This window comes from Mobula birostris, chromosome 18, assembly GCF_030028105.1.
Source record: "Mobula birostris isolate sMobBir1 chromosome 18, sMobBir1.hap1, whole genome shotgun sequence".
Classification (NCBI taxonomy): Eukaryota; Metazoa; Chordata; class Chondrichthyes; order Myliobatiformes; family Myliobatidae; genus Mobula; species Mobula birostris.
The window spans coordinates 8,946,719-8,963,775 of record NC_092387.1 but is presented as its reverse complement, the minus strand read 5'-3'; the positions used below and the strand labels follow the sequence as shown (position 1 = coordinate 8,963,775).

The window sequence follows — 17,057 nt, the reverse complement described above, 5'->3', positions numbered from 1 at the left end:
CCAAGGAGGTGATTGTGGACTAAAGAAAGGTGCAAATGAACCACCCCCTCTGTGCATACACAGCTCCTTGGTAGAGAGAGTTAAGTGCACCAAGTTCCTGGGAGTTCACGTCACAGGTGACCTCACCTGGTCCCTCAACATCACCTCCCTGAATAGCGCCTCCACTTCCTGAGGAGATTGAGGCAAGCTTCCCTGCAACACCTTCCCCACTCCACCCCAAATTAGCTGAGCTTTACAGGAGCACCAATGAGAATGTCCTGACAAGTTGCAGTTGCATCTCCATCTGGTATGGAAGCAGCAGAGAATCAGACTGGAAGCCCCTATAAAGGACTGTGAGAACAGCCGAGAGGATCATAGGGGTCTCTCTACCCTCCATTGGTAACATTTATCAGGAGTGCTGCGAACACAGGGCCCTTCGTATTATCGTGGATCTCACCCATCCATCCAGCATCCTCTTTGACATTCTACCATCAGGCAGGAGACTCCGATACATAAAGACAAGAACCGTCAGGATGGGAAACGGCTTCCTGAACTCTCTGCCTCATCACCTTCAAAGCATTACCAGATAACTTGTACTGTACCCTTCAATATTTAATTTATGCACTTTACTTTGCTTATCTATGCATAATTTATTTGTAGATTTACTTCTTTCTTTCCTAAGTTATTGTGCTATATGCGTGTTATGTGTACCACTGTGCTTTACACCTTGGTCCAGAGAAAATGTCTTGTTTGACAGTATACATGTACATAGTTAAATGACAATAAACTTGACTTGACCTGATTTTGGGTGCGTTACTCTGGTGGCTACACATCGAGAAAATGGAGGTCATCCAAAAAACGAAGGATAGATCTATATGGAAAACCATGGTCACCAAAGTCCACATCGGATATGGTACCTAGACAGACAGACAGACTCTGGGTTTCCAGCATTGCAGAATCTCTTGTGTTTGTGCTAATGAACAACCAATGTGCAAAGGAAAACAAACTGTGCAAATAGAAAATATTGGGGACACGAGTTGGAAAGAGTTCTCAAATGTGAGTGAGTCTGTAGGTCATAGAATTAGTTCAGAGTTGTGGTGAGTGAAGTTATCCACACCAATTTAGGAAGCTGATGGTTGTAAGGTAATAACTAATCCTTAACCTGGTGGTGTAGGACTTAAGGCTTCTGTACCTTTTGCCCAATGGTAGTAGTAGGAAAAGAATATGGCTTGGATGGTGGGGATCTTTGATGAAGGACGCTGCATTCTTGTGGCGCCGCTCCATGTAAATGTGCTCAATAGTGGGGTGGGTTTTGCCTACGATGGACTCAGCCTGTATGCACCACTTTCTGTGATCTTTTCCATTCCTGGACATTGGTGTTCTCATACCAGGCTTGTCTTGTCCATACTGCACCAACCGCCACCGCTAGGCTATAAACGTGCAGGAGCAATGTGTGGTTAAGTGCCTTGCTCAAGGACACACATGCTGCATCGGCTGAGGCACGAACTCACAACCTTCAGATCGCTAGTCCAATGCCTTAACCACTTGGCCACACGCTAACACCTTTGATACAACCAGTTAGAATACTCTCCACTGTGCATCTATAGAAGTTCTACTTTTCCATATCAATACACCTTAGCAACAGAACAAAGTACTAAAGGATATTTCTGTCCTTCTGAAACAATACTTCAACTTGCAAAATCAGAAGAGACTTTTCCCAGCACCTTCCCTCCAACAATGCTCCTGCAGTAATGTGGTTAATCTACAGGACAATGGAAATCTATTTCATATAGATCTCTCTTACTCCAGACCCAAGGTAATTCTATCTGCCCTCAATCACTGGACTACAGTATGCAAAGCTTCTATATGCCTACTTTTGGAGGCCATGCTCCAGTTTCCTGTAGTGGGAGAGTTTAGGACCAGAGGGCTCAGTTTCAGAATACCAGGTTATCCCTTTAGAACAGAGATGAGGACAAATTTCTTTAACCAGAGGGTGGAGAATCTGTGGAATTCTGTGCCACAGATGGCTGTGGAGGCCAAGTCATGAGGTATATAGTTAAAGCTGAGGTTGCAAGGTTCTTGATTAGTAAATGCGTCAAAGGGTACAGGGAGAATAGGGTTGAGAGGAATAGTAAATCAGCCATGATGGAATGGGGGAGCAGGCTTAATGACCTAATTCTGCTCCTACGATTTATAGTCTCATCATCAACTCATCCATTAGAGAAAATGGCTTTTACAATAAGTAATTTCAAGAGGTTCTCCACCAACATTTACAGCGTGCAACAAAATCTCCCCCCCCCCCGCCAGCAATTAAAGTTGGCAAATGGACTAGTCCTTATCTGCATATAACAAGACTTAGATATCACTGCAGCAAGGCTGAGAAGTGGCAAAGCACATCCATGCCACAGAAATACCAGGCAATAACCATGTCCAAGAACAATGGGTCAAAATGCTCATTCTTTACTAAGCAGCGTGACAGTTTCAAAGACCTCAACTATCATCAACTACAGTCACTACTCACCAGAAATGCAGCTGCACCAGCTACATGGATACTGTGCTACGAGAGCAGGTCAGAAGCAGGGTAACCCAAGGCAAATGCCTCACTCCTAATACTCCAAGGATTTCCATCATCTACAATACATATCAAGAGTGTCTAGACAAGTGCAGCGTTATGACAAAGCAGTCCACATAAATGTGATTTTTAATGTTCATTCTCTCCACCCCTCTTGCAGAACCTGCTGAACCGATGTGGAGAAGGCAAAAGGTGAAGGTGTGTGTTTCATGATAAACTCTCGGTGGTGCTTCAAACTTGTGTTCCCGGACCTTGAACACCTAATGATCAAATGTCGTCTGTTCTATTTACCTAGGGAGTTATCATTGGTGATCATCACCAGAGTTTACATACCACCTGAAGCCTGATACTGTATAAAGCCTGATTTATACTTCTGCGTCAACACATCACCGTAAGTACTGCATCACCACAAACCCTACGCAAAGCCGACGTGGAACCCTACACGACAGCCTGTGTTGCTGCAACGCGCACCTCTCACAAAATGTAACCGCGCATTGCAGCAACGCAGAACGCAACAGCTGTGATTGCTCCACTTGGTAGCATCGCATTTCCTCCTACGCTGCAATAGCTTCCCATTGGGCGACTGTAGGGCAGGGACGGAGCTTTGGCTGCAATGCTTTCCATAAAGCTTTACAGACCTCCGAAATTATGGAGGACACATTTCACTTTTACGAAAAAAGACGCTAGCATCTTGTTTACCCCGAGAAAGACTACCATGACTATGAAGCCTTGCATGGGCAGGTGTGTGCACATGCGTGACGTGCGCGAATGGCAGAGCGATGCAGACACACCAACACACAAGTATAAATGCTCACAACGCGCCTAAGTCACTTGCGTAGGTTACGGCGTCCAGTTAACGCAGAAGTATAAATCAGGCTTTACGCGGTCACCAAACAAGAAACAATCTATCCTGACTCATTTCAAATCATTGTTGGGGACTTGAACCAAGCCTGTTTGAAGAAATTCCTGCCCAATTACCATCAGCATAAAACTTTTAGCACCAGACCACTGTTATACTAAAATAAGGAATGTCTACCATTCCGTGCCTAGGCCGCATTTTATGAAATCTAATCATTTGTCTGTCCTTCTCCTACTTTCATACAGGCAGAGGCTAAAGAGCAAGGCTCCAGAGATTAGAACAACAAAGAGGTGGCTGCAGAAGGCAGAAGAGTGCCTACAGGATTGCTTCAAGTCAGTGAACTGGGCAGCATTCAAAGACTCTGCTGTGGATCCGAATGAATACACCATGGTTGTCACATACTTTACAAAAAAACACAGCTGGTAGACAAGTATATCCCCACAAAATCATTGAGAGTCTTCCCCAACCAGAAACCCTGGATGTATCATGAGATCTGCATTCTGCAAGGGCCAGATCTGAGACATTCAAATCTGGCAATCAAGGAAGTTACAAGAGGTCCTGGTACAATCTTCAGAAAGCCATCTCATGGGCTAAGTGGCAATTCCAGACCATACTTGAATCAACAAAGGATTCTCAACAGTTGTGGCAAGTCTTGAATGCTATCGCCTCTTATAAAGTTAAATCAAGTGACATAGGTGACAATAGGACTTCACTTCCAAATGACCTCAATGCCACCTATGCTCGCTTTATCCATCAAAGCACGGAGGAACCATCACAAACTCCCACATCCTCTGATGATCCTATGATTTCAGTTTCTGAGGCCGACGTGCGAGCAGCCTTCAGAAGGATGAACCCACAAAAAGCATTCAGTCCTGACGGGGTACTTGGCCAAGTACTAAAGATCTGCACTGATCAACTGGCTGGAGTGTTCACTGAGATCTTTAACCTCTTGCTTCAGCAGTCTTCAATTATACCTGTGCCTCAGAAGAGCATAGCATAGTGCTACTCAATGACTTTCATCCAGCAGCACTTACACCCACAGTAATGAAGTGTTTGAAAGAGGGTGGCGATGAAAGACATCAACTCCTGCCTGAGAAGCGAATTGGATCTACTCCAATTTGCCAACTGGTCTAACAGGTCCATAGCAGATGCCATCTCATTGGATCCTCACTCAACCCTGGAACATCTGGACTTATTTTCAAGGACTCTCCATCTCATGTTCTGAATATTTATTGCTTTTTTTTTGTATTTCCACAGTTTGTTGTCGCTTGTGCACTGGTTGAACGGCTAGTTAATATGGTCCTTCATTGATTCTATTATGGATTTATTGAGTATGTCCACAAGAAAATAAATATCAGGCTTGTATATGGCAACATACGAGTACTTTGATAATAAATTTACTTTGAACTTTAAAGGTAGCTCACTACCACCATCTTAAGGACAAATAGGGAAGGGCAAAGCCCAGGTCCCAAGGAAAGAATTTTAAAAAAATGTCTCAAGAGGCATTCTCAGCAAAAACAGACAGAAAGCACTGAGGTACCACCAGAAGCATAGAATCGCACAGCACAGTAATGAGCCCTTTTAACCCCTCTTGATCATATCAACTGCAATGTCTATTAATGCTCATCCCATTTGCTCACATTAGGTGTGTATCCCTCTATACCTTTCCTAACTAAATACCCATCCAAATGCCTTATAAAGATTAACTTTATTTGTCACATGTACATTGAAAGATTAAAACATAGTGAAATGCATCCTTTGTGTCAACAATCAGACCAGTCTGAGTATGTGCTGGGGGCAGCTCGCAAGTGTTGCCATGCTTCCAGTACCATCATTGCATGCCCATAACTCATTAACCCTAACCTGTACATCTTCAGAATGTAGGAAGAAGCCATAGCACTGCAGTAAACCCATGTGGTCATGCCACCTCTGAGGTCTTCTCACTGGGACAGTGAGCTGTTTACTGTACTGTTTACAGCTTACCTGTGCTGCACACTAGATGCACTTTGAATTATATTTAATTGTTATCTGTGTGTTTATGTGCTGTGTATATGTTTTATGGGTGCACCATGGTCCAGAGGAATGTCATTTTATTTGGTTACATATATATATACTGTCAGATGATAATAAACTTGAACTTGGAAGAACACACGAGCTACTTACAGACAGCGGTGGGAATTAAACACAGGTTTGTGGCCTTGTCGAGCATTACACTAAGCTCTACATTACCATGCCAGCCAGAAAAAAAAACACTCAAGTCCCTGAAGAGCAAACTGTTGCTGTCCTTCATCAATCCCAGCCTCCAGCCAAAAGCAGAGGAGGGTGCCAATGTTCCTTCTGATTTGTAATGACCAATAGTTTGAAAAATCTTGCGCTGTGCAATTTTTTGCCCAGTGACATGTGCACATTGAATTTTATATACAGTGGTATTCATTTTAACAGCTAGCAAAACACTGTCAATAAAAACTTCGATCTCCACTGGGTTTGATTGCTTCCACTCTCATTTGTCTGCACTCTCACAAAACATACATAGCAGGCCTGTATCAAGTAATGAAGGATCTTCTCGCCAGAGCCCTTGCACATGTGATTTGCTTGCTAAATGAAGCTACAGAAAATCAAGATTCCAAATATCACTCCACTTCATCCAGCAACTCTTGCACCATGACAATACACGCAGGTAACACCAGTTTCTGTATTGTACATAAATACTTCTTACATCAATGTCTTCTCCTAACCCAACATCTAATTACACACTGCTGTGTCCAAAGGGCAGATTACAATATCCATCTACCCAACACAACACTCCTGACATTTGCACTCCACTCTAACCTCAATTATGGTAAGAGATTACCAGCAAGACACGTTCCTGAAAATCCCTGGCCTAAAATGGGTGAGAAATATTTGGGATGGTATGAGGAACCTCAAGCTTCCTTGTCAGAAGCATGCAAAAGCCTAATGAAAACTGCAGGAGAGCACCACCGCCCTTTGATCCCAAGGGCCCACCTAAAACAAAATTCCCAACAATCCAAAGCTTTGCTGTTGCAGATCATCTCTAGCAGCAGACCAAGGTGATCAACATCCAGGAAATCCCCACTACATACTGTACTCTCAACTAAATGAAGAGAAATGTGACTAAAGAATAAAAACTGCTGTGTTCCTCCAGTGGTTTGAAGAACAAAGCTCTCTACAGCTGTTCTAAGAATTCTCACATGTCAGTATAAGGAATAGAGTAAAGCTTCCTAGGAAACATTCCAGAGCAGGTACAGCTTGAGCTAAATGTTATCTGGAGCCTTATTATATTGTCCCAACACTCCCAGGATATATTCTTCAACCAGTTATCTGTCTGACACCAGAAAGTCGATCAATTTATTTAAAGCAAAGGTTGATAGGTTCTTGATTAGTAAGGGTGTCAAATGTTATGGGGAGAAGGCAGAATGGAGTTCCGGGGGAAAATAAATTAGGCATGATCAAATGGTGGAGCAGACTCGATGGGTCAAATGGCTTAGTTCTGCTCCTTCGTCTAAAACAGGATCCCAGTGAAATTGCTGATAGGAAGCGAGCAGGCAATTGAAAAGGAAGTAACATAATGACACAAGGCTTGGGAAGAAAGCGCATGAGGAGTTCCATTTCGCAAGGTTCAATTTCTTGGACAGAGCATAACAGTACAAAGAAATGCAATGAAACTTGAAAGGAGAGGTAGGTAGAAGAACCCATGTATGTGGACCTACACATAGCCTTGGGTAGGAAACATGTTCACGTTACCTTAAAACAACAAGCATCGCCAAAGCAATCAGCTTTGATGTTCCTAATGTGGAATTTTTACAACTGGAAGATGCTATAAACTATTTATTCACATATAATTATTTCCCAACCCAAGTGGTCCAAGTCATCTTATTCACATTTACTCTGTTACCTTCTTGTAGTCCTCCTCTGTGAACATCTGGTCCTTCTGCATGATCTCATGGAGCCGTGCTTTGACACGTTGTTGACAGCTACTCAGAGAGTTGCTGTTGCTGTCCAGAAGACCATTCATGTTGGCGCTTTTCACCATCTGCACCAGAATTGGAGTCAACTCTCCTTCCAGTGCCAGCAGTCCCTGTAACATTGCAGACGGACAAATCAGGGGTGATGTATTGAGGATCATGGAACTGAGAAAAGCTTTGGGATTGTCCATACTACAATGCTTAACATATTCTCCACTTCACAAATTTAACACTGGTATCAAGCACTCCTAGCTTGCACCAAGCATCAGCCAGATACTCACCATGGCCCATGGTATTGACATTCCACTCAAAACAAATTAAATGTAGTTGCTTAGTATACATACAAAACTTTTTCATTACATACCTTAGCAAAAGCTGCTGCAGTCATCTGCACTCTGCCCTCGTCAGAGGCATATATCTTCAGGTCATGTCTGTAGGTGCTATGCAGACGGAGCAACCCACAACCAGGAAAGCCAGCATAATCCCCTGGGAAGAAAGCAAGCACATAACTCTCTGCCTAAATCGCCACAAGACTTCAGCTTATTTCTTTTTTTGTTCCATAACTCTCAAGACAACATTGTTATCAACTGCAATTCAGAAACTTTCAGTTGCCCACCCTCAGCTTTTTGGGACAAGGGGGTTCCAGATTTTCACTACCCTTTGACTCTCAGGGGAAACAATTTCTATCTACTCCATTTACTCTTTAATTATCTTAAACTTCAAAATCAGCTCATTACTCAAAGGAAAATTAATCTGTTCAAACTTGCCTATTTAATTTAAACTTTTTGATTCTGATATCAGTCTGCTCAATCGGCACTGCCTGTTCTCAAAGACCAATAGTTACACAGAGAAAATTTAAAAAAATTCTCTAGTGTTTCCCTTGCATACCAATTACATGTCAATATAAAGTGATATTTAAAATACAAGGAGCGAACAGGAGCGTGAATACTAAATTAAGGGGAGTTGGAAGAAGGGAAAAATCGATCCTGGTTCCAATTCCTTGGATGTCAGTATTTAGTTTTTGTGGTTTACAGTAGTGCACGTCACTTGTAAGCATTGCTCTTAGAACTGTAAAATTGACAAACACAGCTCCTTTACCCAATCTTCCTTGTTATATCCTCCCTCACCTTTTCAATTCTTCCTCAGTCTTTATTTAGAACTGTTTTGCTAGTCATTCTACTATTTTCACGATTATGTTAAAAGAAATTTCAACTCTCATCCGTTGCCAATACCTAACCCTGAAGCAAATAATTAAGCCCGAGAATCAGAGACAAAGAAGGCCTTACTCTTCGTAGGCCGTTGCAATGGTATTAGACAAACCTGCCGATAGAATGGGAGGGAGGAAATATCAATACACTTCCACAAAAGGAGCAACTCTTTGGAAAATACTGGTCTGTAGAGAAGAAAAGCTGGGAAGTGAACCCAGGTTGAACAAGATTAGAAAAATTTCCAGGCATTTTTCTAGATCTGAGAAAAAGCCTCAGACATCTATTAGCCAGAGAAACTTTTCTTTAATAAGCAGTCTTGTGGATGTTCTGGTTGCAATCACTACTGGTCAGTACGAAAACACTTTGAGACCTTTCAGAGACAGGACTTGTAATCGCCAACAATTTTATTGAGATTTGTCATTGGACCTGTTATTTATCTGTAAAAGTTTAGAATAATTCAGCATACAGTGAAATGAAAAAAAGGTTTAACTACTGGTTCAGTGAAAATGCAGTGTATTGAACACAGGAACAAAGTAAGGGGTGAAGATCAATTGACAGAGAAAGAATGGCATCTACTATGTATGTGCAGATAAAGGGGGTTCTCAGCTGGTAATCACATCACTTGTTCTCCAAACTACTGACAATGTCTTAATAGAATGAATTCCTGAAAAATCGTTCAACTTCAGACATGAAACATGTTAGAAAGAAAATGTTTTTTTTCCCCATCTAGTTCTTAATCATTGGGTCTCTGACAGGATTTCTCAGAGGAAAGAATTGCTTTGTAAGTATTACACCATGTAGACCAAAATGTGGTACTCTATGAAGATGTAGGGACATCTCCTGAGTACTACAGACAGCAAAGCAGGAATAAAGTCACAAAAGCAGAGGGAAGAACATGATAAAGAATATACTCCTTAATACCCAGAGCCTGGACTGACACCAGCCTACTGCCCTCTACTGTGCCTATTGTCTTGTTTATTATTTATTGTAAGGCCTGCACTGTTTTGTGCACCTTATGCAGTCCTGGGTAGGTCTGTAGTCTAGCGTAGTTTTGTGTTGTTTTATGTAGTTCAGTGTAGTTTTTGTATTGTTCATGTAGCACCATGGTCCTGAAAAACATTGTCTCATTTTTACTGTGTACTGTACCAGCAGTTATGGTCAAAATGACAACAAAAAGTGACGACTTGACACGTCTTTTAAAGAGGTAAAGCTTTCACCTGTGAGCTTGAACAACAAATAAAGCTGAACAGATGAGCTTACACAAATCCTAGAACAAATAGAAATCCAGTCGACTGTAAATGCAAAAGAATGTCTAAGAACTTGACAGATATACCCAAGTCAACAGCAAAAACAAAATCACAGAAAAGAGTGAATTAGCTGCATTAATGACAGAAACAGGCGATACTTGTTACAGACTTTGTATTTTGGGGGTAGAAGATAAAACAATACCTAAACAAGTGACCTCAAAATTAAGGTTGCATGTTTATGATGTCTTTTGTTTTGGGGGAAGACGTGGAGAGGAGACAGAGAGAGAAAACACATGATAGTTTAAAACAAGTTAAATTATCAATTTTTCACAAATTAATTTTCAGCACAATCACATGATAGTGACTACAGCAGTATCATGTGGGAGATATAGAGTACCAAAATCAAAGGGAATTTCTAATTTTGCTCTATTGCAATCTCCAAAAGTTAGGATGATCACAATACTGATTCCAGGCCATTGTTACCATCAGAAAAACAGCACCCTCATTTTATTTATGAATCACTCTGTAACAATTAGTTTGCTGCAACTGATTGTTAGATTGGCCCCAGGGCTAGACATGCAGGAGGAATGAAAATAGGGTTAATCATCACAAGCTAACCACAATCAATCCCTTACCACAGTCAATGGGAGAATCACAGCTCAAACCTTTGCTGCTATCATCTATATTCATATAAAAAACAGGAGGGAAAGACAAATAGATTAACATTATTCATCCCTCATGGCTAACTATATAGATTCCGAATCAAAAACTCAAAAAACATATAGTACTGTACTAAAAATGTTCCGAAGTGCTTCAAAGAGGTAAAACCAAATTGATGGTTAACACATTAGGAAAAGCAGCTAAAAGCACAGTGAAGTTAGTCTTTTGGAGGAAGAAATTGAACATTTTTTAAAAAATTATACCCTTAGAACAGAGATGAGGGGGTTCTGGTGACGTCATCGTTCAGAATGGCAGCTTAAATCAACAGTTCCTCAGGAAAAACGCATATTTTGCCCTGTTAATCCATCAAGTATAAGATCTTTCAAAAATATCTGAATTGATAAGGGGGGCAAGAATGGGGAGAAAGAATGGAGATAAAAAAAAAAGCACCACTGCGGAGCCTATGGAAGAGAGGTACAGCGCGCGGCTCTCCTACACGTGCGCGTGGCGGCGAAGCTGACGTGGGGCCTCGTTCAGGCAAAGCGGCAAATATGATAAAGATTCTGGAAGAGATAAGGGAAGTCCAAAAAAATATAAAGCAGCAACTCAATGATACGAAGTCAGAGCTTGCCAACGTCAATCACAAAATAGCGGTGCCAGTGACTCGAATTGAGAAGGCGGAAGATTGCGTGCAAAACGTGGAACAGATACTAAGACAATAAAAATATTAAATCAACATGAAAGTAAGTTGCTTAACCAGGAGGGAAGATCGCGATGGAAAAATACCAGGATTTATAATGTTCCCAAAAGAGCGGAGGGATTGTCAATGACGGAATTTGTAGACAAGCTGCTGCGGGAAGCGCTGGAGATTCCCCCGACTATGGAGATTGAAATTGAGAGGGTGCATCGTTCACTCGTCCAGAGGCCTCCCGGAGACAGACAAAGTAAACCGTGCTCAATAGTACTTAAATTCCTTCGATTCAAGAGCAAAGCGGAGATACTACGAAGGGCCTGGGGTAAGAAGAGGGTTTTTTGGAACGGGAAGTTAATATACTTCGATCATGATTACCCCCGGCAGTCCTACAGAAACGGAAGGAATATTCCGAAGCAAAACGAATATTACAGCAAGAAAAGATTAAATTCCAAACCCCGTATCCTGCTAAACTGAGGGTATTTTACCAAGGGATGCGACTGTACCAGACAAGTGGGGGAGGCGACTACAGACATGAACAACAGAGGACTATCCATTAGTGTGGTCAAACCAAGGGAAAGTTTGGCTGAGCAGCTGTCCCGAGCTGCTTGGGAAATAGTAAGAGAACCTAGAAAGCAGGGGACGGGGGCAGGACGAGAGAAGGATATTAGGAAGATACTGTCAGTTCACCTCCTTCCGAAGAGCCATAAGGTTTGGCTAACTTTAAAAGCGTTGATAAACTAAACAGAAGCAAAATAAGACAGTGATATACCTATCTTGAGAAATACGTGTTATAATGTGGATTTTATATTACTCAATTTTTTAAAATTCATTTATTCATTCCTTTTTCCCCACCAAAATGAGAATATATACATGGGAGGAATACACAGGGAAATCATTTCTGTGTAATGGACATAGTTTTTTTTTAAACTTATTTTTATAGGTACTGCAACTGGGGCCCTCAACCCACAGGTAGGAGGGACTATCCCCCACGGCTAGACTTTTCTTCTAGCCCAACCCAGAGTCATCTAGAGACCCCAGCCTTGAAATCACACCTTTGTTACCTTTTTTTTTTATTATTCACGTTTCTTGGCTCTTATTTGTTCAGGGAATGGATCGATTAAGTTATATTCTGCAAATTTCAATGATATACTAACAGATAAATACACATGGCTAAGGACAAAGTAAAATTCATTTCTTTTAATGTCAATGGGCTGTTGAATCCAGTCAAGTGCAGTAAAATTATATCAAAAATGAAAAAAGAACAAGCCCATGTAGTATATTTACAGGAAACTCACTAAGTGATAATGAGCATGGAAAATTAAAGAGAATGGGCTTCATTAATTTGTTTTTCTCCTCATAAATCAGGACATAGAACAGGAGTTGCTATTCTCATCTCAAGTAAGCTAAGTTTTGAAAAAGTATTCGAAATGGGAGATAAGGAGGGCAGATATATTCTGCTAAGGGGGAATACAGATGGAAATCCAGTTACTTTATTGAATATATACACACCCCCAGGAAGTGATATTAGTTTCTTCCAGAAAATTACTAATATTATGGTAACGGAAACAGAAGGTCTCTTGATATGTGGGGGAGACTTAAATTTACAATTACAACCAAAGTTAGACTCTTCCAATAGAAAAACTTATGAAACAAAGTCCTTACATAAAAAAGTTAACAATCTTTTTGAGGAGGTTGGTCTAATTGATATATGAAGGGACCTTTTCCCTGACAGAAGGGATTACACTCATTATTCTGCCCCCCACTCCATATATTCAAGAATAGACTATTGCATAACATTTGGAAAAGATAGAGACAAAATAATCACCTGTGGAATTGGGACAATAGATCTAAGTGACCATGCAGCTATATACTTATCTGTTGATTTTAACCTACAACCAAAGAATACTATTTGGAAACTAAATTCAAGTCTACTCAATGATCCCTATTTTAAGGAACAAATTAAAAAAGAAATTGGTCTTTACTTAGAATTCAATGATAATGGAGAGGTTTCACCTCCCATTCTATGGGATACTCTGAAGGCTGTCTTAAGAGGGAAAATTATAGCAATATCTTCATATAAGGAATAGAACATTAGAGTAATTACAAAATAAGCTGAAGGAACTAGAAAAAAAACACAAATTGAGTTTGGCACAGGATACACTAGAGGAAATTTAAAAAATTAGGAATGAAGTTAATAGTTTGGCTACACAAGAAATTAGGAAAAATTTAATGTTTCTGAAACAGACACTGAAACAGTGGATCTAAATCTATGAAAATACTGGCGTGGAAACTGAAAAAAAAGATAGCAGAAAATACAATTCATAGAATAAGGGATCCAAAAACAAAAGTGATGAAAAAAAATAAGCTAAGTGAAATTCAAGAAGCTTTTGAAATGTTTTAAGAAACTATATTCCTAAGTTCCAGGGGGAAGCATAACCCAAATTGACACCTTCTTGAGTTACCCACTTTAAGCAAAGAACAAAACAGAACGATGACTGCTAACATAACTGAAGCTGAACTAAAAACTGCAATTAGTAGGCTTAAATTAAGCAAGTCACCAGGATCAAGTGGATATACAGCAGAGTGGTATAAAGAGTTTAGAAGTGAGTTAATTCCTGTTTTACTCCCCACACTGAACTGGGCCCTAAGAAAGGCGCAAATGCCACCCAGCTGGAAGGAGGTATTAATCTCAGCTATACCGAAAGAAGGCAAGTATAAAATGGAATGTGGGTCATTTAGACCAACATCTGTTCTTAATGTGGATTATAGTGTGGCGACCCACTTTCTGGCACACACGAACCGGCTCACAACAGTGCGCGCAGGCAGAGGGCCGGTCCCAGAAAGGGTGCCAGGCCACCTTCACCAGCAGAGGGAAAATCCTGCGTGCAGAAAGGGTCCGGGAATAGGCATTCCCCACAGTAGTCCCGCCCAGGGAGGGCGGGAACGGGAAGGCTTTAAAGCAGGCCGCGAAGTTTGAATAAATCTCTTTCATCTCAACTCTAACTCACCGACTCCATGTGGTTATTCTAGCGCTGTGTGTAGCACACCGCTACAATTGGTGACCCCGACAGCCCTAACGATATTTGGACCAGAGATGACCGACGCTGCATCTGTTCATGCAGTTTCGTTAAAACTGCCAAGCTTCTGACGAAGCGACCCCATTTATGGTTTGAACAAGCAGAAGCTCAATTCCACATTCGGCAGATAACCTTGGAGTCCACTCGCTACTACTACGTGTTGAGCTCACTCGACCAGGAGACTGCTGCACAAGTTGAGGAGTTTATACAGTCGCCCCCAGAGGACGGCAAATACACAGCATTCAAAGCCCTGCTCACAAGGACATTTGGACTCTCACGGCGTGAACAAGTACGCCGCTTGATGCACCTGGATGGTTTGGGAGACAGACCACCGTCAGCATTAATGAACGAAATGCTGGCCCTGGCTGAAGGACACAAACCCCGCCTCATGTTTGAGCAGGCGTTCCTAGAGCAACTGCCCGAGGACATATGCCTGCTGCTGTCCGACGCAGATTTCAGCGACCCCCGACAGGTGGCGGCCCAAGCAGATGTGCTGTGGAATGCCAGGAAAGAGAGAGGGGCATCCGTCGCACAGATCACCAAGCCGCGAGCCAAACGAACAATGGTGCTTCTACCACCAGAGGTGGGGCACAGAGGCCCGCCGCTGCAGACCACCCTGCAAACTCCCGCTGACGGCTACGGCGGCTGGCCATCAGGACAGCATCCTGTACGTCTGGGACAAGCAGTCGGGACGCCGCTTTTTGGTCGACACCGGAGCGGAGATCAGCGTCTTACCTCCAACGAGTTATGATACCCACAACAGAGAACCGGGACCCACCGAGGGCCGCAAATGGCAGCACAATACGAACTTACGGCACCCGCACGGTACGGCTACAGTTCAGCTCCAGTCGGTTCACGTGGGACTTCACACTGGCCGCCGTGCCCAACCACTCCTGGGAGCGGATTTTCTACGAGCCCACAGCCTGCTGGTCGACCTGCAAGGGAAGCAATTAGTCCACGCCAAGACTTTTCAAACTTTCTCCCTGGGTGAAGCACAGTTGCCAGCCCCACACCTGGACTCCATCACGCTGTCCGACGACGAATTCACCAGGGTCCTGGCGGATTTCCCATCAGTACTGGCACCGCAGTTCACGGCAGCCATGCCCAGACACGGAGTACAGCACCACATCCCGACCCAGGGACCACCCCTCCACGCCCGTGTGCAAAGGCTTCCCCCGGACAAGCTCCGACTGGCGAAGGAGGAGTTCAAGAAGATGGAGGAATTGGGGATCATACGATGGTCCGACAGCCCATGGGCCTTCCCCCTTCACATGGTGCCCAAGGCAACGGGGGGGCTGGAGACCATGCGGTGACTACCGCAGACTGAACGAGGCTACAACGCCAGACCGCTACCCTGTGCCGCACATTCACGGCTTCGCAGCAAACCTACACGGCGCAAGGATCTTTTCCAAGGTAGATCTCGTCCGAGGATACTATCAAATCCCTGTACATCCGGACGACATCCCAAAAACAGCACCTATTACCCCGTTCGGACTTTTCAAATTCCTCCGAATGCCGTTTGGTCTAAAGAATGCCGCACAGACTTTCCAGCGGCTAATGGACGCGGTGGGACGCGACCTGGACTTTGCATTCATCTATTTGGACGACATCCTCATAGCAAGCAGTAGTCTGCAGGAGCATCTGTCCCACCTCCGACAGCTCTACTCCCGCCTGAGCAAATTCGGCCTTACAATCAACCTAGCCAAATGCCAGTTCGGACTCGACACCATCGACTTCCTGGGCCACAGGATTACTAAAGACGGGGCAACCCCGCTGCCCACCAAGATAGACACGGTCCGCAACTTCCCCCGACCCAACACAATCAAAGGCCTGCATGAATTCGTGGGTATGGTGAATTTCTACCACCGTTTCCTCCCCTCAGCAGCCCGAACCATGCGACCCCTGTTCACTCTAATGTCGGGTAAGGGCAAGGACATTACCTGGGACGAAGAGGCCGCAACCGCTTTCATTAAAACCAAAGAAGCCTTGGCAAACGCCGCGATGCTAGTGCACCCCAGAACAGACGTTCCTACTGCCCTCACGGTGGACGCATCCAACACAGCGGTCGGTGGAGTGATGGAACAACTCATCGAGGGTTGCTGGCAACCTCTGGCATTCTTCAGCAAACACCTACGACCACCTGAACTCAAATACAGTGCTTTCGACCGGGAGCTATTGGCACTATACCTGGCAATCCGGCATTTCAGGTACTTCTTAGAAGGTAGGCCCTTCACCGCGTTCACAGACCACAAACCGCTTACCTTTGCGTTCATGAAGGCGTCCGACCACTGGTCGTCCCGCCAGCAGCGACATCTGTCCTACATCTCCGAGTACACGACGGACATCCAGCATGTCTCTGGAAAGGACAACGTTGTGGCGGACGCACTTTCCAGACCTACCATACAGGCCCTGTCCCAGGGGGTGAACTATACAGCGCTGGCAGAGGCACAGCAGGCAGACGCTGAGATCCCCGGTTACAGGACTGCAGTCTCCGGTTTGCAGCTCCAAGACCTCCCTGTAGGCCCAGGTGAGAGGACCCTACTATGTGACGTAGCTACCGGCCAACCCCGCCCCGTCGTCCCAGCAGCCTGACGCCGGCGGGTTTCGAGTCCATTCACAACTTAGCGCACCCCTCCATCAGGACAACTGTCCGGCTGGTCGCCAACAGGTTCGTGTGGCACGGACTGCGTAAACAGGTCAGTGAATGGGCCAAAACGTGCATGCAGTGCCAAACAGCCAAGGTGCAGCAGCATACCAAGGCTCCGCCGCAGTGGTTCG

At 43.7% G+C, this 17,057-nt stretch overlaps 1 protein-coding gene across 5 annotated transcripts in view; it reads right to left on the bottom strand.

Annotated features, from left to right (window-relative positions):
- Window positions 1-17,057, bottom strand: part of ppip5k1a (diphosphoinositol pentakisphosphate kinase 1a) — a 237,048-nt gene that overhangs the window by 121,699 nt on the left and 98,292 nt on the right. For all 5 annotated transcript variants that reach the window (XR_011889605.1, XM_072282170.1, XM_072282171.1 and 2 more), the window contains exons 16-17: window positions 7,758-7,879; window positions 7,324-7,506 (exon numbers count right to left, since the gene is read on the bottom strand). Coding sequence is in view for 4 of the 5 variants with exons in the window: in XM_072282170.1 (XP_072138271.1) it covers window positions 7,324-7,506; window positions 7,758-7,879 (305 nt within the window). In the remaining variant the exon portion in view is untranslated. The remainder of the gene's footprint in view (window positions 1-7,323; window positions 7,507-7,757; window positions 7,880-17,057) is intronic.